Source organism: Micromys minutus (genome assembly GCF_963924665.1).
Source record: "Micromys minutus genome assembly, chromosome: 1".
NCBI lineage: Eukaryota > Metazoa > Chordata > Mammalia > Rodentia > Muridae > Micromys > Micromys minutus.
In genome coordinates this window covers 130,940,598-130,966,156 of record NC_137969.1, presented here as the reverse complement: position 1 = coordinate 130,966,156, position 25,559 = coordinate 130,940,598, and the positions used below count along the sequence as shown (strand labels likewise).

General features: G+C 48.8%; 1 protein-coding gene across 3 annotated transcripts in view; it reads right to left on the bottom strand.

The window, feature by feature from the left end:
- Positions 1-25,225, bottom strand: part of PDGFRA (platelet derived growth factor receptor alpha) — a 44,714-nt gene extending 19,489 nt beyond the window's left edge. The window contains exons 1-11 of one of the 3 annotated variants that reach the window (XM_080927778.1): positions 25,092-25,225; positions 15,417-15,474; positions 13,735-14,052; positions 9,374-9,634; positions 8,429-8,559; positions 7,102-7,273; positions 6,826-7,015; positions 4,260-4,375; positions 2,724-2,850; positions 971-1,164; positions 150-244 (exon numbers count right to left, since the gene is read on the bottom strand). In XM_080927778.1, the coding sequence (XP_080783904.1) occupies positions 150-244; positions 971-1,164; positions 2,724-2,850; positions 4,260-4,375; positions 6,826-7,015; positions 7,102-7,273; positions 8,429-8,559; positions 9,374-9,634; positions 13,735-14,052; positions 15,417-15,462 (1,650 nt within the window). In that variant the 5' untranslated portion in view covers positions 15,463-15,474; positions 25,092-25,225. Of the gene's footprint in view, positions 1-149; positions 245-970; positions 1,165-2,723; positions 2,851-4,259; positions 4,376-6,825; positions 7,016-7,101; positions 7,274-8,428; positions 8,560-9,373; positions 9,635-13,734; positions 14,053-15,416; positions 15,475-21,262; positions 21,387-23,896; positions 23,938-25,091 lie in introns of those variants that run through there. The other 2 variants (XM_080927779.1, XM_080927777.1) reach the window with 2 other exon arrangements.
- Between the last annotated feature and the right edge of the window lie 334 nt (positions 25,226-25,559).

Genomic DNA, 25,559 nt, shown 5'->3' with positions numbered 1-25,559 from the left:
CCAAGTGACTGGACCCAGGAAGGTTCATCATGGTTGTCCACCATAAAGTACCTAACACCGTCCACCACCCACGGAATTACCAAACCCCGTCTCTGAAGCAAACACGGAAAGGTGCTGCCGTTCTCATTCTAATGGTCCCAAAGACTCACCTGCTTCCAAATGACAACCAGGACAATGAGAGAGACAATGACAATCACCAACAGCACCAGCACCGCTGCTGCCACCGTGAGTTCAGATCTCAGAGCTGAGGGACAAGACAGAGACACAGTAGAGAATTTCCTCAGTTATTCGTGGAAGGCAGGATAAGTTGGAGAGGGGGGAGGGGGCACAAAGAAACCAAGTGGGGCTATCTCCCTGATGGTGGGGATTCCCGGGTCACTTTAGGGGTGGCCTATACCATCTCTCAAACACTTGTACTCTTGTAATTAAACGTAGTTTTTCCCTGGGACAAAACACTTCTCCAAAGACATCCCAAGGATCTCCTTTTGGACGATCTGAGTACAGACAGTGAAGACTGGAAATAAGTGGGGAGTGACTTTATTTGCAGAAACATCTACCTCATAAGTTTCGCGGTAAAGGTGAATTTTGCCTTTTGTCTCTCTCTCCCTTGATTTCCTTTCCTTTCTTTGCTTCTGACTCAAACCTGACCCAGCTGTCCTGAGGAGGAGCGACAAAAGCTCCTTCCTTCCTCATCCGTTACCCCTACATGCCAGCGCTCAGACTACAGAGGCTTAGTAGCTATACCCCAAATGACAAGGAAAGATGTCCGCAGCTCTGCCAATGCAGCTGGGGTCCGTGCGTGCGAACAAAAGGTCCTGGCAGTAAGACCAGTGCCTCAGGTGCAGACGGGGCTGAACTTCTGTCTTGGAACCTTTGTTACTATGTGAGCCGTCTGGGATTCCACATCCCACCTGAGGAAGGCAGGGCTTGGCTGGTGACCTGGAGGTGTCCTGCCTACTGAGAAACTCACTGGGAGCCACCAGCTTCAGCTCTCGGTTCCCAATGCCAAGGTCATTCTTTGCTAGGCACCGAACTGCAACGGTCTCTTCCACTTTGGCGAAGGACACTCGCCCCTCCACCGTACTCCTGCCTCGGCGATGGAACTCTGTGATGATATTCGAGACATTGCTGGCCAAAACTGTCCAAGACGTGTCATTATTACATCTAGAGAGGATGTGGTAGAAATGAAGACCTGATTACCAGGAGTCACGGCAACCAGTGACCCTTCCACATTGCTGACCTTGCACATATTTTGGGGTTAGCACGGGTTAGCTTTCTCGTTTTACTGTGCATGTTCACATTAAAATTTATTCACGCCTGCTCAAGAGGGATAACCTCGCATGGATAACCAAAGCTAATGGTTTGTGGAGGAGGCAGATAAAGTCCACAAAATATAACTACCTATCTCAAATCTTGGACCTGTGAGCGAACTGAGAAGAATGCATCCGATATGTTTAACAATGCAAATAAATCTCCGAGTCCTTCACAAATACCCTCCCTCCTCATCCTCCACCCCCAGGAAGAGCTTCTTAGGGGTCCTAGGGCTGCAATTGTCTTCTGGAGTAAATCATTACACTACACCCAAAGATCCCAGCACTCAAGTGACTCCACAGGAGAGCAAAAGAAAGGTTCACATTCAGCAGAGACACACTCAAGGCCTTCGGAAAACAGCTAGTTGCCATGGGAAGAAGTGTGAGCACACAGTTCATGGGCCTACCTACGAAAGTAGAGGAGAAGCTAGAGAGATGGCTCAGCAATGAAGAGTCCACACTGTTCTTATGGAGAACCCACATCTGGCTCCCAGCACCCCTATTAGGATGCTCACAGCCACCTGTTACTTCACCTTCAGGGCATCCAGTGCCCTCTCCTGGCTTCCAAGGAACAAGTGGGCATATACAGTCATGTGGACATGGCTCTCCGTTCTGTTTGCATTGCCAGCCTGGCCACTGAAGCAACGTTTATGGTAAAAATTAGAAATGTGAACTGGGCAGGGGTGGCAGTACCCACCCGTCACCCCAAAACTCCTCAGGGAGAAAAGCAAGAGGATGTTATTATGTTTGAGGTCAGCATGGGCTGTACCGTGAGTGAGACCTTGTCTCACAACAGGACTGATATATTATATATATATATATATATATATATATATATATAATTATCTACAGTTAAATAATTATATACAGTTAAAATCTATAAACAAGAATGGTTCTTACAATTCTTCTTGTCTTCACTTTAGAGACCATTTTAAAAAAGAAATCTCTTACTCTTGATCTCATCTCTCTTCTCTTGCCTTTACCCCTTTGTCCCTTCTCTCTCCATTCCCTCTCCCCCACGTGCTCATGGCTGGCCTCTGCTTCTCTACTCCTCTCTTCTCTCTCTCTGCCTCTACTACCCTCTTAACGCCCCTCCCCTCCCCATGCCCTGAATAAACTATTCTATACTAAAAGAGAGAGAAAAAGAGATAAATAAGAAAACAATGGAGAATAAAATAGAAAAATAAAGGCCCTTTGAGGACACGCATGCCTGTGTGCACACAACACACCAAGAGATGGAATCCACTTTCAGAAACCTATTGTATAGTTTGTGAGTAATATGAACTTTGGGTTGAGGAAGGATCACAAACACAAAAAGAGGTCAACCAAAGAAATAGAGTGCACTTGAGGCCTTTTATGTCATGGAAGAAACATTCTGACCACACAAGAATAGGGAACATCTGCTTTCCATACTTTTTAATATCCTTGCAGATCATCCACTCGATGTCGGGAAGAGGGGTGCCTTCAGCTGTGCACCTCACAGTCTGGCCCCCGCCAGAGCCATGGTGGTCATCCACAAGCTCCAGAATAGATGCAGGAACTGGGAGAGGAAAGGAGAAGTCAGGGCTGAGTAGTTCTTGTCCCTCCAGGAATGTCCCCATGAGCTCAGAAATGGCCCTCTGAGGATCAGTTGTGTGAGACAGAAAGAAACAAGTCCAGCTTAAACAGATCCACTCAGTTGGCTGCTGCAGTGTCAGTGTTGGGGGTTTTGTGGCTGGGTGACTCAAACCTGTGTGCGGGAGGTAAGAAGTGCCTGCGGTCCTCCCATGTGGAAGACAAGGGAGATCCCCCAGCTCTCTTTGCATTTGGGACCTGACCAATGGATTTAACAAAAGCAGCCTTCGCTCAAATGCATTTGGGGGACATCCTCAGATTTAAAGACCTTTTCATCAATTTGTAGTCAAGTTAGAGACAGGCAAGCATTTTGCTGGCACATGTGTGTGTGCACCACATTCGTGTCTGGTATTTGCAGAGTTCAGAAGAAGACATCAGATGCCCTGGACCTGGAGTTAGGGATGGTTGTGAGCCACCATGTGGGTGCTGGAACCTGAACCCCAGTCCTCTGCAAGAACAGCAAGTGTTCTGAACCATGGAGCTGTCTCTCCAGACCCTTGATTTGTTTTTAAAACATGGGATCCCATTACCAAAATACAAAATAATAATAATAATAGTAGTAGTAGTAGTAATAATAATAATAATAATGTGGAAGCTGGAAAATATAATTTTTAGTTTACCTTTATATACTTTAAAGTAAATAATAATTTAAACTACATAAGACCAAATAGGTGTTAAAAATAAATATTAAAAATAAATATTAAATATTTTTAAAAACCAAATAAAAATTTAAACTATATAATACATATGTTAATTTAAAATTTTCCTCAGAACTTATCTCCAGAAGTGTTTTAGATTTCAGACCTTTTCAGAAATTGGGTCCTAATGAGATGTCTTTCCGAAGGACTCAGCCCAAGTACATAATTCATTTATCTCTCACATGCATCTTATATACATAGCCAGGTGGTAATTTTACACAATATTTTTATATGCCTGAATATTTTCTGACCTGTCACTGTGAACACTCAAAATGCTTCAGATTCTGAGCTAGTTGTGGTGGCACCTGTCTGGAATCTCAGCACTTGGAAAGCTAAGGCAGGAGTATTGCTATCTCGAGGCTAGCCTGGGCTACATATGTAGATTCTATCTTGACTCTTCCCCTGATTCAAAAAACAAAGTTTCAGATTTTGGAGCATTTCAGAGTTTTGGATGAGGAATGTTCCAAATGGACCTGAATTTCCAGGCACAACAACACAGCTCTGACAAGTATGAGGCCCAGTCCCAACCTCTACCCCAAGGTCTTGCTTTTCTTCCAAGGCTTTGGAGAAAAGAACCAAGGTACCTTCGGGGGAGTCATCCATGAGAAGGCACAGCCTTTACATGATCTCTACATACCTAGAGTAGACAGCTCAAACGTGTAACTTTTCATGTCATCATCATTCTGAACTATAATGGTATAGAGACCACTGTCTTCTTCCTTAGCCCGAATCAGCTTTAACTTGCTTTGATACCTGAAGAGACAAGAAGTTTGTTTTAAATAAGTAAGGACTAAATAAGCACCAATTGTTTAAGCAGCTTCATTTTATGATTGGAACTTTATTTCTTAAAAAAAAATCTTTCGTCAACAGCAATGTCTTTTCTAAAATTTGATCAAGTTTCTACCCATTGAAGGCCTTACTCATAGACTCAATTAAAAACCAAATATTTTGGCATAAGCCATCTCTGGTAGCTATTCTGGCAAGACCTCATTTCTGTGTGTGTGTGTGTGTGTGTGTGTGTGTGTGTGTGTGTGTGGTGTGTGTGTGTGTGTGTATGTGTGGTGTTTTGTTTGTTTGTTTTGTCTTGTCTTTAAAGACACTGTTTCACTGTATCTCTGGCTATTTTGGAACTCCCTCTGTAGACCAGGCTGGTCTCAAACTGACAGAGATCCTCCTGCCTCTGCCTCCCCAAGTGCCTGGATTAAAGACGTGTGTCTCCGCTGCCCTGCAAGACCTCATTACTAAATGAAAATAAGAAAAGACTTTTAAAATGAGAACATTAAGTTGGTAAAAAGTGGAACCCATATGAAATGTCAGATGCAGTGGTGCCTTCTCCAAACCCAACACTCCTGTCATGAGATGGAAGAAAAAACACAGGAGAATTGCCTCAAAGCTCCCAGAACAGCTACTTTACAGTGTTCAGCTCAGCGGCAGAGCCAAGAGAAACCAGAGAGCCCCTGCTTCAACAAGGTATAATGCAACAATTTATTCCCCCAAATTGTCCCTCAGATGCACAGGTGTGTGCCTGCAAGTGCTGCGTGACTTTGTGTGTGTGTGTGTGTGTGTGTGTGTGTGTGTGTGTGTGTGTGTGTGTGTTTAAATACAATATCTTCACATTTGGCTTTTCATTTTATTATAAAACAGCCCAATACACACAAGCATCTGGGATGGAACAAAATTGTAGAAATTATTGGACTCTACTTCCATACATATAAAATATAATAACCAGACACAGAGAGCCCTCATTCTGAGATTCACTGCATGATATTAAACGTGGGAGAGCATTCTATAGGCTTCAGTGGACCCTGCAAGTGCAGGACCTATAGAAGAGCAGGATACATCAGCTTTCTCTGCCCACCATTGGATTGGCTTCAGGATCTACAGCCGCCGATGGCCAATTGATCCAGACCATTCACAGCCTACATTCGTTTAGCCAAGCAGGCAGCAGGCTCACCGGGTTTAAGCGCCAGGCAGGCAGCTACTCGGCTCACCCTGTGCTGCCTGACCCACCCACGAACGGAAACCTCAGCAATGAGCAGCTTGCCACACCACGCCCCTGACAAACACGCCTTGCCAGCACTGTTCACTGCCGCCTGGGATTCCTGCTCAGACACCCGTGAAATGTCAGCTGTGCCAGGAGGACCCCGTGTCTCCTAGCACGCGAAAGCTGAGGCCTGAGGATCAGTATGAGTTTGAGGCCAGGCATGACTGCATAGCAAGACCCTGTCCCCGAAAACAAACTATTAACAACAACAGTAATAACAACAACAACGGGAACCACGGCCATAGCTACTTTAAATGGCACAGCGGTTCGCACCCATAACCCTAGAGGCTGTGAGGCAGGAGGATTGTTGAGAGTTTAAGGTCAGCCTGGGCTACAGAAGCTGACCCTGTCTCTAAAAAATAAAATAAAATAAATGCACCCTCTGACTCCTGAGTTCTACCCATAGCTCAAAAACTCCAAGAGAAATTGTAGTGCCAATGGTAGAGTGCTTGCTGAGCATTCAAGGGACACAAGAGACACAGGGTTGACCAACGACACCAGGAGTGCAGGAAAGCAGTGGCATGGTGAGATGAGAGCAACCTGCACCATCGCCCATGCACCGTCACCACCATCACCGTCACCGCCACCACCACCACCACCACCGCCACCCATGCACTGTCACCGTCACCATCACAACCACCACCACCACCCATGCACTGTCACTGTCACTGTCACTGTCACCGTCACCATTACCGTCACTGCCACCACCACTGCCACCACCACCAACCACCACCGCCACCACCACCACCCATGCACTGTCACCATCACCGTCACCACAGTCAGATCTAAGGAGACCCCTGTCTTATCTCCATGGAATCTTGGATGGGGACAGATGCACTCTAAACAATGACACTTGGTGACTTGCGAATTACCTCACGAGTGGGATCAGTTCCTATGTCTGCTAGACTATGAGGACCATTGTGAACTCTGCTGAACCCAAGCACATCCGAGTCCCCATCTTTCCTTCACCTTTAGCTAGAAGCAGTCTGCTGTCCTTCACTGGGGGACAGGACATTTCAGTCCTTTCTTCTCATTTGACTTATTCCCGTCAGCCTGTAATATCATCATCAAAGTGTGATGAAGCTATGACTGTCAGGACGTCTCCGCTCAGGTGCGACCCTGAGGCTCTCAGACGTGACTTTCGAAGGGCTCCCATTACCTTGTTTCCTGGCTCTTCTGTATGTCCGTGGTGATCTCGGTGAGATTCTCAATCAGCGTCAAGTTGTCCTTCAGCCAGGATATCCTGGGGGCCGGGTAGGCCTGCACCTCCACCACAAACTCTGTGACTTGATGCAAGTTGACAGTTTCCAGCTGGCCAAAGGTGGGCTTGATCTCAACGAAGCCTCTCTCTGTGAAAGCAAGAGCGCCCATTTAATAACCACAGCGGACGTGCGCATCCCAACCAAGCACTGCGATCTAAGAGAACAGTAGGTACCGTGAACAGAAATGGTGACTCTCTTCATCTCCTTGACCTCTTTAGTGGCCTGACGGGCAGCACATTCATAATCTCCACTGTCCTTCACCGTGGCCTTGGGGACGGTCAAAGTGTACACCAGTTTGATGGACGGGAGTTTGATCTCCTCCAGCATGGTTACGCCTTTGTTTCTCTGCAGTAGCGTATGAGAAAATGGTCACGTGAAAAGGTCCTTCCAGAGGGAGCCCTGAGGTAGGGTTTGTGAGTGTGGGTGTGCACTCCACGGGAGACTTGGCAACTGGCGGGCTAAGCAAATGTGGAACACGGGCTACGTAGGAAACTGGTGTACTCTGTGGTTTTGCTGGGAGCCTATGGATGCTCTAAAACACAGAACCTGAAGAATAGAAATAAAGATAAGAATGTAGAGGGGGAGAAGCCAACGAGGCCCCAGTTCTCCCTGACAATTTGTCAGCAGCTAACGGTTGCTAGGGGAGACATTCTCTTCGGTGATGGAGACCCTGGTAAGTGACCCATGCTCTTTGCCCATCCTCCTAGAAGTCACTTTAATTAAGCTAATTGGGCCACATACGAATCGTAAAAAGGCATGAAAGAAAGAAGGGGACTGGCTTCAAAGAAGAAAGGAATCGGCTGACATGGGTGGGGGTGGGGCAAGAGAGCAGCATTAATGGTGGATGAACATAACTGTGTGTGTGTGCGTGCGTGTGTGTGTGTGTGTGTGCGTGTGTGTGTGTGTGTGTGTGTGAAAACACCATAAAACCTTCATTATTGTATTCAGCTCATATGCGATAACAAGAAGTGAAAGTAACTCCAGACCCTGTAAAAAGTCATGTTTTAAGATGATTTTATAAGTGTGGTGGCTCACAGCTCTAACCCCAGCACGTGGTAAGCTGAAGCAGGGTTACTCCCCTGAGGATGAAGCCAGCCTGAGCTATGTAGCAAGTTCTAGGCCAGCCTGGGGTACAGAGTGAGCCCCACAAAACCAAAAGGCAAGCAGAAATGAAAGCTCTGGGCTAAGGCAGAAACTTAGCAGTGAATCACATGCTCAGCACCCGTAAGGCTCCAAGTCAGTCATCAATACTGCAAAACAATCTATTTATTTCTGCCTTTTCAAGGGGAGCATGTCTCTTTGTGCTCATGAATTTTTTTCTCCCTGATTGAGAAGAAATTCAAAGTCCTGGAGTTGAATGTGTTCACTGCCCTGAAGGGAAGGTCAGGCCTGGAGAATTTCAGGGCTGTGCCCATCCATGAGAAACACCTCTGGGATGTAGACTGTACAGGTAGGTCCTGTTGTGCCGGTTCTGTGAGCTCCGTAGCGGGGGGTACCTACCACTTCTCCAGGGTAAGTCCACTGCAGGTCAACGACCTCGTTGTTGAAGACGGCACAGGTCACCACGATCGTTTCTCCCGCCTTGTACACAGTTTGCTGTGCGTCCATCTCCAGATTCAGCTCCGATGTTGCTGCAGTGAGATGGCGCAGAAAGTACACCACAGTTAGGATCTCAGAGTAAAACCTGTAGCTGAGTCGGGCTCATCAAAAATGATGAAAAATCGTGTCCAAACTAGAGTGACCGAGGCTAAAACTGGAACGCCTAAGGAGCCTGGATTTGGAGTCTTATACAACTTGGGATATGGCAGAAATACCAAAGAACAACAGCAGCAAAACGCAGTCTATTTTAACCAGAGCATCACCGTGCCTGGGCTGTATGACCACAGACTGCACTCTTTCAGACCACCTTCAGGCCCTGGCAGTTCATACTGAACCCTCAGTCATTCTTAGTACCTTCAGTATCCCAGCATAAGAGGCAAGTGACATTTTCTTGCTTTTGTTCCAAGTCCATGTAAAATCCTCCCTAAAATCTGCCACAGCAACCCCCCTCAAATGAGAGACTTTGCCGGTCAAGTGAACCCCTCACATCAAAGGGAAGCGGTTGGGCCTCTCTAACTATAGTCTTCCTTCAAAACTAAAATCGTTTAATTCTTAAGTTACTGAAATTAGGCTAGGACTCCAAACCCCTGGGGTGTGTATGTTTGTTTCTTAGGGCTGTATGGTCAAGAATGCGACCCAAAGAGTAAGAGGCTTATGCAATAAAGAATTCCTTGTGGTATTTTTTTCAGGAAGCATGCAATCTTACACGTAGAAGCAAGTTTGGCCTGTAGTGTTTTTTAAGCCTGCTTTATTACAGCTACAGAGGTCAGCCACGTTGTATAGTGAAGGAAGAGGCAAAAGTCAAATTAAAAACCCTGTTGCTCTCATTTCAAGAGGTGAAAGTACCTTTCAAGGCATACACGTTAAACTCGCCAGTCTTGAATGTCCTCCCTTTGACGGTGGCCTCGCAGATGTAAGGCCCCACACTGAAGGTCCCGTTGAAGCCCTGCCTGCTGTCATAGGAGGCAAGCACCAGCCTCCCATTATTGTGCAAGGTGACTTGAGTCTCGGGGTCTGTGGTGCGACAAGGTATAATGGCAGAATCGTCCTCTTCCACAATGACTAAAGAGTCTGTCAACCCGAGAGGCACAAAGGCCATGTCTGGGTCTGTGGTTTTAAAAAGAGAAAGAAGAATCTATTAGGGTTCCATTTCATGTTTACACACATATACAGGTGAAAAATGTTCCTTTATCATCATCATCCTCTTCTTCATCATCATCAACGTGTTGGTGGAACTAGGAATACATCTCATAGGGTCACGTGGGCTAGACAAATTCTCGACGACTGAATTGGCCTGGCAATTTTCTTGACAAGGAAAAAAGTAACTTTAAAAATCAAACTACACCGAATGCTGGGAAGAATTAGAAACACCAGCCAGGACACCCAAGCAAAATTTTAAAAGTTTGGGGCTGGAGAGATGGCTCAGTGGTTAAGAGCACCGATTGATCTTCCAGAGGTCCTGAGTTCGATTCCCAGCAACCACATGGTGGCTCACAACCATTTTTAACAAAGTCCAGTGCCCTCTTCTGATATGTCTAAAGATGGCGACAGTGTGTTTACATATATAAAATAAATAAATCTTCTAAGAAAAGGTTTTGAAAATTAAGAGACCAGTTATAGTCCTTGTCTCTTTTGTTTGTTTGTTTGTTATTTTGCACACTTACTGCATTTGCTTTTGCTTAAGATTCGGTCTTGCTGTATTTCCCTGTCCAGAGTAGAACATGCTAATGGCCCAGAGTGGTCTTACTGACCTTGAACTCTCGATCCATCAAACCCCTTGGCTTTACCTGCCTAGAGCTGGATCATGGGGATCTACTTCCTTGTGCAGCCATACTTCTTACCATGTGAGCTGCCTTAGCAACCCCTAGTGACTATAGCTGGTATCACCGACATGTAGCACAAATACCTCCCAAGCAATAAAGAAAAGCCCAAGTCGACAGGCGGGGGAGGGAGGGTGCAAAGAGCAGAGTCAGAATGTGCACTCAGCTATCCAAAGACCCCGGCTTGGTGCCCAGCAGAGATCAGCCCACAGGTAGAAGCCTTTCTTTGCAAAGCGTCTTTGGTGGAGCTGCTGTGGTAAGAAGTTCTAAGAGTCTGCAGCACCAGCTTTATAACTGCCCAGGAGAAGGTCCCGTAGAACAACACAGGAGAGTGCTGGGTCATGTCTGTACCGGAGGTGGGGGGGGAAAGACAGACTGAAACCTCAAGAGCCACTTTTAAGGAGCCCATATTCCATCTGTTCGCAGCATGAAGAAAGCCCCCCCCCCCCCGAGGGTTAGAAAAATCTCACTGAAGGGAACCTATGTGTCATCATCATCATCATCACCACCACCACCACCATCATCATCATCATCATCACCATCGTCATAGTTTCATCACCATCAATGTATAGCATTAAAGTGACACTCTAAACATCTGCCCTTTTCACAACAAAATCTTCTATGGTTAGAAAAGACATTCCAGAGCTGGAGAGAAGTAAAATGCTTGCCATGCTGTGAGGACCAGAGTTCAGATCCCTGCCATCCATGTACATGGAATAAAAGCAGGGTATAAATGGCAGTCCGCCTGTAATTCCAGAGCTGTGTTTCCTGTATCATTTTCTTCCCCCAACAACATAAACTCCCATCGTTCTAATTTGTGATCAGAGTTCCAAACCCTTTCCGCAACGGGCTCAAACAGGTGAGCATCCGTTTCAGGCCCAGACAGATGGGCCGAGTCCCTTCCGCTTCCTGTGGGCTCTCCTTTCTAAGACCAACAGTCCCGGCTACCAAATACTACCCACAGGTCACACCAGGGCCCTTCTTTGTACAGCTGCTCATGTCAGGAGACAACTCGAGGAACCGGTACTGACAGCCGCAGACTGGCAAAGGTTAACACACCAGGGCAGCTCCAGCCTCCGGCTAAGCCTGGATTTTGGAGAAAGCACATCCCTCCCACCGCAGAGGGCTTAACTGTCTAAAGCTGAGCCCTGTAACCCTCAGAACCTGAAGTCACACTCCCAGTAATGCCTCCTGTCGGTGACTGAGGTCACCTGAGGTCCACAGGTAAGAAGGCAGTACTAAGTCTTCTAATGGAGTCCAGCAGGAACGTGCAGGACACTCCCATTCCTTTCCTGGGTCTTGCCCCTTATACAACCAATAAAACCAGTGCGTGTAACTTCTGTCTTGGCGTCTGCTTCTCAGTAGACACACGGTCACATCATTGTCACAGAAACTCCCCTACGTGTTAATGACAAAGGTCAAAGGAATCCCTTCTCACTTGTCAAAAGTGGATTTGCATCTTAGTGGCTACTTGGAATCTACCCTAGTGAACTGTGAGGGTCCAAAGCAAGGCCTGCCCATTAACCCTGCATCCTACACAAGACATGGTGCCTGGTACGCCTGTTAGCACTTGACTGAACCAAATAGAATGACGTTTGATTTTTTTGTTTTCTGCACCATCCCAATAAAAGACATGCCACAATAAAGACCTTTCAAAATCAATAAAGCCCGGACATTGACAATAAACATTTCTCTGGGTAGAATCTACATACAGCCTTCCATATGCTAGAAAAGCATTCTGCCACAGTTATATCTCTAGCTACAAGTCTTTCTTTTTTAAATAACATGCATTTGTTTGTTTTGTGTGTGCGTGAGTATTCTGGCTGGATGTATGTAGGTACATTACATGTATGCAGTGCCGGTAGAGGCCAGAAGAGGGCTCTCATCTCCTACAGCAGGAATAACAGATGCATCTCTGTGAGTCCTAGGAACCAAGCCTAGGTCAAAGTGCTGCAAATGCTCTCCAAACCAGAACCATCTCTCCAAGCCTCCCGAGTTTTTCTTGATTTGAACGAGCAAATGATCTATATTTAATTTGTGTATTTTGCTGGTCCTAACGTGGGTGGTCTCTGCCACTTGAGAGGCTGAGGCAGGAGGACTAGTTGAACCCAGCAGTCTGAGGATAGCCTGGGAAACATACTAAGCCCTCATCTCAAAAGCAACGACCAAACAAAGTACCTGAATCTGGTAACAAATGCGCACAATTCTGGGAGGTCAGAGAACAGTAAGTTCAGAGCCAGTCTGGTCTACACTAGGAGACCTTATCTTAAAAACAAAACCAGCAAGCTAAGCATCCTCATGCTTTTTACTCCTAGCCGTCAGAAGATGGAAGCCATAGGAGAGCTCGGAGCTGGAAGCCAGCCTGCACTACATGGCGAGTTCTAAGACAGCAAGAGGCTCAAGAACCAAAGACAGACAGACAGACAGGCAGGCAGACGGGCAGACATAGAGCTAAGGACAAGGCCCAGTGAGTACGAGCACTTCCTGTAAACATGTGAGTACCGGAGCTCAAATCCCAGAGACCCATGTTAAAAAAAAAATCTATATATACCCTTAACGCAGTGGAAGGTGGAGGCAGGAGGACAGCTTGAGTTTGCCGGCTGCTGACCCAGCTCTAGGCTCAGTGAGAGTTCCAGTGAGAGTCAGGCACAGGGAGAGAGCAGGACACTAGTGTGTCTTATGAACGGAGGGAGAGGGAGAGACAGACAGACAGACAGACAGAGACAGAGACACAGAGACAGACAAAGAGACACAGAGACAGAGACACAGAGACAGAGTGAGAAAGAGTCAGAGACAGAGATACAGAGACAGACAGAGACAGAGACACAGAGACAGACAAAGAGACACAGAGACAGAGACACAGAGACACAGAGACAGAGTGAGAAAGAGTCAGAGACAGAGATACAGAGACAGGCAGAGACAGAGACACAGAGACAGACAAAGAGACACAGAGACAGAGACACAGAGACACAGAGACAGAGTGAGAAAGAGTCAGAGACAGAGACACAGAGACAGACAGAGACACAGAGACACAAAGACAGAGTGAGAAAGAGACAGAGACAGACAGAGAGAGACAGAAACAGACAGAAAGAGACACAGAGAGAAAGAGACACAAAGACAGACAGAGAGAGACAGAGAGAAAGAGACACAGAAACAGAGGCACAGAGACAGAGTGAGAAAGATACAAAAACAGAGACACACAAAGACAGAGAGACACAGAGACAGACAGAGTGAGAAAGAGACAGAGCCACAGAAACAGAGAAAGACTGGGGGGGAACCTATGTTCTCTACCTTGTAGTTTCTTTGCAACAAACATTTATGAATTCCTCATGTTTCATGAACTTAACACGGTGACGCTGCGTGGTCCAGGCGAGCCCCGCCACTCACCTGGGACGTAGATGTAAATGTGCCTGCCTTCCACCTCGCTCTCCTCGGTCTGAGTGTGGTTGTAATAGCAAGTGTACCATCCGGTGTGTGCCGCTGAGGCGTTGGCCACTTCCAGCACCGTGACAAAGAGGCTGCTGTTGTTCTCCTCCGTTCTGATTTCCACGTTGGGGTCCTCTTCTTCAGACATGGGGTGCTGCCAGCTCACTTCACTCTCCCCAAAGCATGTCAGAGAAAAGGACGAATTCAGCTGCACAATCTTCTCGTTCTCATTTGGAAGGATGGAGGGTAGTAAGAGCTGGCAGAGGATAAGGCTCGGCCCTGTAGAAAGCAGCAGCCATTGAACAGGGTGGGCCAGAAAGGAGGGCTTCTCCAGAACACGGAGAGCAGCCACAGTGGCGGCTTCTGTGAGCAACGGCCATTTCTACGTGAAACTCCGTTGCTCTGGATGCCCATGAAAGGCCCCCCATTATAACAGCCACCGCATCTGCTGAGGGCAGCAAGTGTTCCAACGGCCTCAACAGCCCCGCCAAATGCCCGCCATTCACCCCTCCCAACACTCAAACGGATAAAGGGCATCTGATTCCAATTCCATATTTCACACTCTCGTGTGTAATCATAAAATATCCCAGTGCGGTCTGGGTTCAGGCACATATGGGTTCTTTATCATGCACATGCCCTGCAAAAGCTTCCCTTGTTTTCTTTCTTTCTTTCTTTCTTTCTTCCTTCCTTCCTTCCTTCCTTTCTTTCTCTCTCTCTCTCTTTCTTTCTTCCTTCCTTCCTTTCTTTCTTTCTCTCTTTTTTTAAAGTGGGCAGGATGTGAGAAGAGGCACAGGGAGGGAGGCCGAACAAATCACAGAGCAGATCTGGGCTCACTTAAGAACCACGTCTTTCCTCACGGCCGCCCTCTGGAACGGCATCTCTCCTTAATGATTTCCAAAAGCCAAAGCAGGAAGGCATGGGTTCAAATTCACAAATAATAAATAAAATGCAGGCAGGGAGGGGCTCGAAACTAATCTCCGGGCTTCCCATTTCAGTCTAGCTTCCCTGGTCTACAGAGAAAGGGGAGACACACTCTGACTTAATTATTCATTAATGGTCTCTAGTTTCCCTCGGTGCCTAACATTAGAGTCATGTCTGCAACACATAAGCACGTGGATAAAGTCTACCAAGTACCAGGCTCTACCACTGAGCATCTCCCCAAACCTCTTTTCATTGTTTTTTTTTTTTTTAAAAAAAGCAGGGTCTCACTATATAGCCCCGGCACATTGTGAATTTATGACCTTCCGGCTACACACAGCCTCTCAAGTGGCTGGGATTATAGGTTTGAGTCACTGAGCCAGATAAAAGATGCCGAGATGTTATTCTATTTGAACATGCTCAAATTGATCTCCTACTCCTTTGCTATAAGCCCATCCCAGACAGAGCGAGAAGATAGTATCAAGTTTATATAGCACGTCGATGTTAAGATTATTCATACGCTTAGACCACTGACCAAGTGTTTGTTTTGAAATGGAACTGGTGACGTTTAGCAAAAGGCACACTATACGTTCCTGGTCATCCTAAGGAACTGTTGATTTCTTCCCCTTTGGACCTATGTGCAAGTGAGAGGCACACGGAGTGTAGACCTTGGCTCCCTGGAACAGTGAGTTTAGGGGAACAAGGACGTGTGTGAGGGTACGTACCTGTGAAAAGACAGCTGAGGACCAGAAAGGCCTGGGAGGTCCCCATAGCTCCTGAAAACTGCAAAAGACAAAAGACAAACATAAACAGCGTTAGCTAAACAGAAACCCACTGATGAGACGGGTTCTCCCTCAATGGGAAGCCTTAACAGTACCACCAGGAGAAGCATGCCCCAGCTTAAGGCTGAGAGCTAATAGTCAGACGGCTACAAGGAAAGTACCAAAGAGTGTGGTGAAGCCTGGAAGTCATCCAGGGTCTGCAGAGTCTGTCTCCACAGAGGGAAGGGGGAGGAATAAATGTTATGGACTTTCTTGGCAGCTAAGCTGGAGCAGTGGGCTTCACGTGGGCTGTCCCTTGCTTCATGTGGGCTATCTATTGCTTCAGGTCACAGCCCATCAGCAGTTTGAATCTTCATACTTTCAGAAAAGTTCCGGGACTGGAGAGATGGCTCAGCAGTGCTGGAGAGATGGCTCAGCAGTTAAGAGCACTGACTGCTCTTCCAAAGGTCCTGAGTTCAAATCCCAGCAACCACATGGTGGCTCACAACCATCTGTAATGAGGTCTGATGCCCTCATCTGGTGTGTCTGAAGACAGCTACAGTATGTATGTATATATATAGATGATATAGATATAGATAGAGATAGAGATAGAGATATATAGATATAGAGATAGAGATAGAGATAGAGATAGAGATAGAGATAGAGATAGAGATAGAGATAGAGATAGAGATATAGATATATCTAGATGTAGATGTAGATGTAGATATAGATATAGATAGATATAGTATAGATAGAAGCCCCTTAGGCTGGAACAAACAATTTGGCAATAAAGAGTGGTTTCGAGGTAGCCCATGCTTAGGGCAGCCTCTGTGAGACAGAGACTTGTGTTCTTGTGGGACCTGGATGTACGGCTAGGCTGTTAGAAGCTTGGAAAGCCCAGGACAGGCATGTGAACAAAGGGACAGTAAAGAGAAAGGAGGAGAGGCCCAGCATGGCGGGCGTACACTTGAAATTTCATCAGTTGGGAGGTGAGGAAAACATCACATTGTCAAGGTCTCTGCAGACCAAATTCTGGGGAATAGAAAGGCTCCTTCTTAGATATCTCTGCACAGGGAGCCTCCATCCACTCCCTCAGTTTCTTATTGTGAAGCTCAGAAGTTTAGCAAATGATTCAAAAATACATAACCAGAGGCGGATCCAGGAGTGAGAGTGTGTGTGTGTCTGTGTGTGTCTCTGTGTGTACATGCGTGCATCTGTGTGTGTATATATGCATGTGTCTGTGTGTATGTGTGTGTATGTGTGTGTGTGTGTGTGTGTGTGTGTGTGTATACAGGTGTATGTGGAAGCCAGGGGTTGACAATCATTCTACACTTATTCTCTTTTTGAGGCAAGTTTCCTGTCTGAACCTGGAGCTCACCAATTTCGGTAGACTGTCAGGCGAGCAATTCCCAGGGATCTGGGGAAGGTTAGCCTTTCTGCACCCACTCTTTCCTAATACAACCTGCCCCTGACCCCTTCCCTTTTCTGCACACCACAATTAGAAAACCTAATTGAAGGGTTGTGAACCAAATGCACTTAGAAAGATGCTGCCTGGCTTAACGGTCTCTGAGGATGTTGGCAGGTGCCGGAGGATGTAGGGTTTCCAAACTGCTGTGGTGACAGCCACAAGAGGCCCCGGAGCCAGGCTGGTTGCCTGATTTACCACAATTAGCAGTAAGGGCCTGTGTGTTTGTACACACAAGCATCAGCCTCCCACCGATAATCCACTTGGCCAGCTCCAAAGCGGCTCCCAGCGCCAGCTTGCCGGCTGGGGTTTTATCACATGCCCATCCTGTAGCTCCCCAGCCAGGACCAGCAGCTATGGCTCTTTCAAGCCCCACTGAGCTCAAGAGAAAGAACTCAGTCCACGGCAGGGCAGTGTCTGAAGAAAGCTCTGCCCCAGCCAGGCTCCAGCAAGCTTCCTTCTGTGTGTCCAGATACGGTGGACTTGTTGCCAGGGATGCTGATTTACTGGTGTTCAAAGCGGGCCGTGAAAACAGGGCCTCTGAGAGAGTGATAATGATTCGAATGTCCACATGTGTTTGCTTAAGATTTCCAACTCCAGACTCCGATAGCGGCAGTTGCCTGGCCAGAAAAGCCGGGCGTATTTATGAAGGTGCATACCGTTACTCATCTGAGATGCAGACAACCCAGCCATGAATTACTCTGTCCCTGTGAGACAGAGAGTACAAGGGGGAGAAAGAGACTCCCCGTGGTTGCTCTACCGAAGGTCTCCGGAAGGGAGTCCTGGTTTTATTGGTGCTTTCCCACCCTGCAAGTACTATTCTTTAGTTAGCATTCGGGCACATCCACAGGTCAGATGTACGGATGGAAGAAGCCGAGGTTACAAAATCCGAGGCTGGTAACACCACTGTAAGCTGGTGAGATGGGGCCCGAAACACTTTGCAAGGAGGAATGACAGATTTTGTGTTTAAAAGTCATTGATGGGGCTGGTGAGATAGCCTGGAGGGTACTGACGCTGATTCCCTGATTCCCTGAGCTGAGTTAGAGCTCCAAGACTCAAATGGTCCCACACACGGTCCTCGGGCCTCCACATGCACTGCAGCACACACACAGATAATAAGTATATAATAAGTACATAAACGTATTTTTTAAATTAAGTCACTTATTAGTCGGGCATAGTGAAATAGAGCCAAAAGGCTAGCCTGGGCTCTAAGAGACTCTTTTTTAAAGATGTATTTATATAATGAATATGAGTACACTGTTCCTCTTGAGTACACACCGGAAGAGGGTTTCAGATCTCATTACAGATGGCTGTGAGCCACCATATGGTTGCTGGGAATTGAACTCAGACCCTCTGGAAGAGCAGTCAGTGCTCTTAACCTCTGAGCCATCTCTCCGGCCCCAGAGACTTTAATCACAAATAAATAGATAGATAAATATTGTTTCTTGCTTCCATGCTGATTCCACGCTGGACATCAGTCTCCTGCTTCCGTGTTCACAGATTAAAAAACAAGTCACAGTTGGAGAAACAAGCCAGAATGTGAGATTGCTTCCCTGCTCACTCTCAGGGGCCACGGGACAGCTCCAACCTGTTGCTTTCATTTCTTCTCAGAAGACATACGCATCACATCAGCCTAGATTCTCATTCCAACTCTGACACTCTGTCCACCCTTTGAACTTAGGTCTTGTCTCTAACTTGAAACCGACCATCACAGGCTTGCCGGCTTGCCTCCCTGTGTCCTCTAGCATAGACCGTTTCAAAGTGCCTGGTGCTCTTTGGCTTTTACAGCAGAGTCCTAAGATGTAGACGAGGTTAGATACCTTCTGCCCAGTGGGGAAAAGGATGTAAGCCTCCAGCTGGTATCGCTGTGACAATTCTGCAACTTTAACTAACACGTACAGTCCTAAAACACAGAAGTCAAACTGATTGTGGCCACTGTCTCCTCCCACCCCCTTCCCCTCCCTCCCTTCTCCCTTCCCTCCCTTTCTACTTCTTCCATAGGCACGACGTAGCCCAGGTTGGCCTTGAACTCAAGATCTCCTGCTGCAGAGGAATGCACCTTCATAGTTATCCCACCGAAAAACTGAAAAGTCCCGAAGGTGAGTCTCTTACCGGAGTTGGAAGACTGGAAGGTTGGAAGGTAAGCAGGACGCACACTTTCTTCCAGAAGAGCTACCATTCCCTGAGGCTGGGGCCAGTTTCCCTGACAGTAAGGGTGAAACTTTGGGATTCAGCTGCTCAGGAACCCTGACGCGCTCAACCACTGGGCAATGAAATCCACCCCACCCTGTCCCAATTAAAGACCACGGGAGGCTCTCAGCCCCAGAGCCACGGAGGCCCTTCAAGACTCAGATTTCCCAGGTTTGCTTAATTGCAGTTCTCCTAAGTTAATTCTAACTACGAAAATAACACATCTCGGTTTTTGTTTTGGTTTTCCTCTCTCTTTAGTCAGTCTCAGAACGGGTAGCTTAAATGCGGGTCTGCAATGGTGGCCAGTTCTGCACCCTCTAGCCCAAATTATATTTTCCAGGACCTGTATCCCACCAGGATCTGTGGTGTTTTGATCTGCCAGGGCCTACTATTAGATGTTCCAATAAGGGGCAGAGACACTTTTACAGACAAGTATTTTAAGGGACAGCCTGGGTTCATTGGCCTTTTTCTGGTCTCTTTACACCAGATATATGAAAGAATGAAGTAACACTTCCTTCAGATTGTCACTAAATGAATAGAAAAATCAGTCAGTGACTTGAAGTCACCCAGCCCACACTGGGTTTACAGAAGGAAAAAATCTCTGTCCCCTTTCTTACAGGTCTGCTCACATAAACACTATTCATTATGTAAGTGTAAAGGAATAGCAATTAAGGCTTGATGTAGCTCAGCCAGTCAGTGCTTACTGAGCATTTGGGGGGTCTCAATTTGATATCTAGACCACACACACCACCACCAACAACAACAACAACAACAACACAGCAACAAGTTAGAAACTACACAAATGTCTGAAAAATACAACCTGTTCTTCCAGTGACTGTTGCAGGCTCACAGGAAAGAATAAAATAGTAAAATCATCTTTGTGCTCCTCTAGAGCAAAGGGGAGATGGAGGGAAAGCACAGTGGTTAAGGTCACTGAGTGTTCTCTGGGTTCAAGTCCCAGCGCCCGCCCAGCAGCTCAGACTCAGGAACCTGACACCCTCTTTTGGCCTTAGACACTAGGCATGCACAAGACTCGTATATACATAATCAAAAAACACCCATCACCTGAACTAAAATTCAAAAGTTTGAGAGAGAAAAAGAGAGAGGGGGAGGGAAGGAGAGAGGAATGAAATGGAGAGGGAGAGGAGCAGGAAGCAACTTCCCTCCTACCAATACTTGTTTGGAATTTGCCAAGCCCACTCAGAGGCATATGCAGTTCTTCAGAATAGACAGCAGATGGCAGTGTTGGTTCAAGAACCAGTGTCCTTGGCAGTCTCTGAGCTGCAGGCGCCATCGAAACCAATTCTGGCTTTAAAAAATGTCCCAACTTTTTCAGTATCTTAGATCAAATTTTACTTTTACGTTTCGTGATGACTTGCAGTTGAACTCCGAGGCGTGGAAGCAGAAATATCAAAACTCCTGTCTAAAATGCTAAATTTCTTTGGGGACCTCAAGAGAATTCGGCGAGGAACAAAAGTAACGCCAGCATCACCATCATCATAATTATCATCACCACTGCCCAGGGAGGGACCGCGACGCAGCTGTGCCTTAAAAGCCAGAAAGTTAGCGCTGTTGACTAGGCCTCAAAGACGTTGCAGGACTGGTCACTTGGGTTTGGGGGTGGGGCGGAGGGAAGACCTTTGACTCTCCACCCCTCCAGGCAAGAAGATTACCTGGACCCTGCCAAGAGAAACCACAACGCCTTTCCGTTCTCGCCGCTCGTAAATCCGCCCCCGCAGGGTCCCTGCAACCTGGCTGGTTTGAAAGGACGATTGCCATCGCTCGGTAACGCCGGGTCGTAAAACAAACGGCAACAAGCCGAGGGAGCTTGAGCCTGCCCGGAACGCACAAGCCGGCGACTGTCCCCCACCCCATCCCCCATCCCCCAAGATCTCGCTGGATCCGGAATCCCACCACCCTCTGCTGGATTAAGACACCCCAACTCTCCAGCTCAAACCCGGACCCTCAGCCCACCCTCGTCCACGTCTCTGTGCCAACGCAGTGCCAGCAGGGAAACTCAAGAGCGACCCAGCTGAACCCAAATTCGGGCGTACCCGGCTCCCGGCTGGGGGGACCGCTCGCCCGCCCAGGGCTCCTGGGACAAGGGTCGCGCTACGGGAGCCACTAGAGGGCGCGGCAACCCCGCTGATCTTACCCGTGGCTCCGGCTGCGCTCGCAGCTCAGGCTCCTGGTCCCCTACAGCGCTGGGCGCACTGGGGCTGTCTCTCCCGCAGGTTCGGCGCTAGCACTCTCCGGATCCCGATCGCCCCTTCTCTCTGGGTGTCTCTTGTCTCTCTGTGTCTCTGTGTCTGTCCGTCCGTCCGTCAGTCTGTCTGCTCTCTCTCTCTCTCTCTCTCTCTCTCTCTCTCTCTCTCTCTCTCTCTCTCTCTCTCTCTTTCTGTCTCCCCTCCCACACACACCCTCTCTACCACTGTCTCCCTCAATTCCCCGCACCAAGGGATCGCCACCAGATACGAGGCGACACGGATCTACCCGGCGATCCCCAGCCCAAGCCCCTGCCCTCCCAGCTCAGGGCTGCGGAGGCCGCCGCGCCCCAGGCTCGGTGCTCCGCGTTTGCATTGTTTTCGACTGCGACCTGAGAGGAGACTGGGCAGGGTAGAGGGAGGGGGCCAGGTTTAGGGTTACAGGCGAACCACAGCGCCTCCTGCAGGCCAGGCAGCGCCGCCCGCAACGCCGAAGACTGGACCAAGTTCTGGATGGGGGTCTGGAGCGCCCACCTTGCCCCTTTGTTGCCCTGTCCCTGGGCATCCCTGCTCCCCTTCAAGCCTCTAGCTCCTCTACCTCCCGGGAGGAAGGGAACTGAAGTAGAAGGAAGAGAGTCCCCAAGCCCTGTGGCTTTCTTTTATCCCCTCCTACCGTCTAATTTCCCAGCTCCTATTCGTGGTTCGCCCTTCAGTTTAAAACAAAAGGACACTGAACTACTTCAGGAAAACAAAACACAAAACAAAAAGCACGCACCGAGGAGGCCGCGGGTCCGAATGCAGTCAGGAAACGCTGCTTGCCGGTGTCAGCATCGCACATAAGTACTATCCTACAAGACCCCCTCCACTGCTCCTCCCCAAGGCCTATGCCTCTGGCCAGCCCAACAGTTAGGGGCCGGACTGTCGCAGAACCTCTCACCTTTGAGTCACCTATCCAGCTTTCAGCCCTTCGTCTAGAACTGCCACTCTCCGCTCAACTACCTTTAACCTGAATGCTACTCACTGAAGGCCAGAGGGGGTCCCACCCTTCCAGGTCAGCAGGCAGAGGGCTGGTCACCACGTCCCCAGGTCGCGCGCAGTCTAGGTCCTGTCCCCAGGAGGCAGAAATCCCGCCCGCCCGCCTCGGCGCCTGACGCGTTTGCAGCTGGAAGCTCGGCCTGAAGCCCCTCCCCCTGCATCTCTCCCAGCCCGCGCCCAGGAAGACAGAAGAAGCCCCTGGGCCCAGAACTGGGAGGCCAGGTTCTGAGTCTAATCCCTGGGGGTCTGCAGACTAAAGGAAACGAAGGACAGTAACTAGTGACGTTTGGGCTGTGTTGGCCCTTCTCTCTCCCGCGAGCTTTATAAAAAAAAAAAAAAAAAACGGGACCTCTGCGAAAGTCCCGAAGCAGAACTGAACAGAGGCAAATCAACTGGTGTGTCACGGGCAGGGGCGCGCGCGCGCGCACACACACACACACACACACACACACACACACACAAACACACACACACACACACAAACAAACACACACACACACACACACACACACACACACACACACACACACACACTCCTATTGGGGAATCCAAGGAGTCCTCATCAAGGAGAGTTTGGAAAGAAAGAGGCTGAAAGGAAGAAGATGGAAAACCTCGGTCCGGGGAAAATCCGAGCACAAGGAGAGGTTATGTAAACGCCAGTGCGACGGCAGCAAAAGGGCACCCCAAGGAGCGCCCTCAGCCCCGCGCCTCTTCTGCGACTTTGGGTGTTCAATCTGGTGCTGTGTGGCTGCGAACTACAGTGCGGGTTGACACTAGAGGCCTCCTCGGCTCCTCAAGGCTGCCTAAGATTGATCCGAAGCAATTCAGTCCAAAACATTGAGCAATTCCGCCACGAAGCCAAAAAAACCGTTTCCCACACCGCCCAGCCTGGGGCTTTTCTGGGCAGCTCTGTCCGATGCTGGGCAGTCCAGACTTAAAAAGTGCCACCCACGCCCCCTCCCCAGCTTGGGTTCCCCCACGCACACCCTCGCGCGGGGAGGGTGCTGAGTGACCAAGGTCTTCCAGGCATTTTCCTTCCATCTAGAGGTCTTAGCAGAGCTGGGAGCTTCTAAGCGCGGGTCCTGCAAGAGCGCCCCAAAGCAGACAAACGGGCCAGCACTTCCTTTCTCGCCACGGCCGGTCGCCAAGTCACTGGCAACTCCTGCACACCTGGCTGCGAGGCTCTGGCTTAGTCCTGCCGCAGACCCGGGCCGAGCCACACTGCCTTACTCTGCAGACTAGCCCGCACCCCTTCCAAACAGAAAGAATCACCGACCCCAGAAGCTTCAAAGCCAAGTGAACGGGCCGCCTGCTTTCCCGGCCGGCTGGAGTTTGGCGAAGGTAGCTAGTCTCTCCTGTATAAACCGATTTCCAAGGGGGTAACGGTGAGGGAGCGAAGGCTGTGCGGAGACCACTCCGGAGCCTTACAGGATACTGAACGTTGCGTTCAAGCGGCCAGTGCCACGCACCCACCATCCCAGGGCAGAGAGGCAACCAAAGTTCCGTAGGCAGGAGGCAAGAGTGGTCGGCCTCTTAACATTTCTGCTTACCTGCACCCACGTCTGTTCTTTCAGAATTGTCCCGATTTCTACCCAAGAGGTCAGCTCCTAGCCAGGGATCTTGCCTCTTTGCAGCTTGCAGCCAGGACTAAGCGACAGCCAGCACCCCCCCCCCCCAGCCCTGAAAAAAAGACTCCACTGGAGAGGCAGGCGAACAGAATGGGGGTGGGGACTACGGAGCACAATGAGGGCCCCTCGGAGTGCAGTTCGAAATTCCTCAAATCCCAGTTGCTGGAATGCAAGGCCAGGACGCCTTCTTCACTCTGGGCCAAATGTGTTTGTCATTATTTCAGCTCGCTCGTCCGCGCCGCCGCCTGCATCGCCCCGGTGAGAGGCGCGCGATGCGAGCGCACAGCGGATTCGGGCCCCGGGGCTTCTGGCACCCACGTAATTCGCTCCCAACTCTCCGGAACCCTCGGGGCAGGCACCCCCTCGCCCGCGCGCCCCTCTCTTGGTGCTGCAGCCGCCACTGCCGCGCTCAAGTCTGGCCCCAGATGTTTCCAGCAGCAGCGCCGTCCAGTAATTACCAGGGATCGACTGGCGCCGAGTGCACCCAGCCGGCATCCGAGGTCCGACCTCCTCCAGCCGAGCCCTTCACACCTCCCTATTTTTCCCCCTAGCCCTTTCCCGCGCCCCACTCGGAGCCTCCTTTCTACCCCCTCCCAATTCTCCTGGTGTACCCCCCTCCCCAGCTTCGCGCTACAGCGTAGTCCCGCCAAACCGCGGGCGACGAATGAAAATACTCATTAAAAACCTGTCTTCTTCCGTGACCCACTGCCAAGAGGCCAAACGCCGCTACATCCACCCCCAGTGTTACTTGGTGTTCGTCCCAGTAAGCACGAATGCCGCCCCCACCCAGGAGAAAAACCTCAAAAATGTAAGCCTAACAATTTCTTTGGGAAGCTATAGGACTGTGTAGAAAAACATTGCTTTTAAAAATAGGTCTGGAATCTTTTTTTTTTTTTTTTTTTTTTTCATCTTTGACTCTCTAACGGTTACCCCCCAGCCCAGTGAAGTTTTCTCAGCTTAAGTTACTTTCTGGACACACAACTGAATCCAACTGTTTTGTTTTTGTTTTTGTTTTCCTCGTTGCCCAAAAGTTGAAGTTACTTAACTTCTTCCAGCCCCAAGTTATGATCGGGGACCTTCTTTAGAAACAAAAGTCGCTTTTCCCCCTCTCCCTTACCTTCTCCTATGTCAATTTGCTAGGAAAAGCCGATACCCGGAGTAAAAAGTAAACCCCAAGCCTCCAGTCCTCGCCCGCAGCTCCTCTGTTTGTTTCTCTCCCTCAAGATCCAGCAGTAATGGGCTCAAAACCCGCATTTTGTAATTGATTCAATGTTATAGTCCATCCTCCTAAAACTAATCATTTGCTCAAAGTAAATAGCTGTCAGGAAATGAAGTCCCCCCCCCCCTTGGTCTCTTCAAAATAAAAGTTTCCCTCGGACTCCTTGCTCTCTGAATCTCTCAGGCTCAGACCTCTCCTTTGCTTTTTTGCTCTTATGCAATCAGGGGGGCCAGTCCCAACACCCAGACCTCAACAACAACGGGGGGGGGGGCAGCAAACCAGATGGGGTGGGGGTGGATGAAGGGGGAGGTGTTGACGTTCTGCAGGGAAAGAGGTTTCATGAAACTACAAATGGCCATCGTTTCC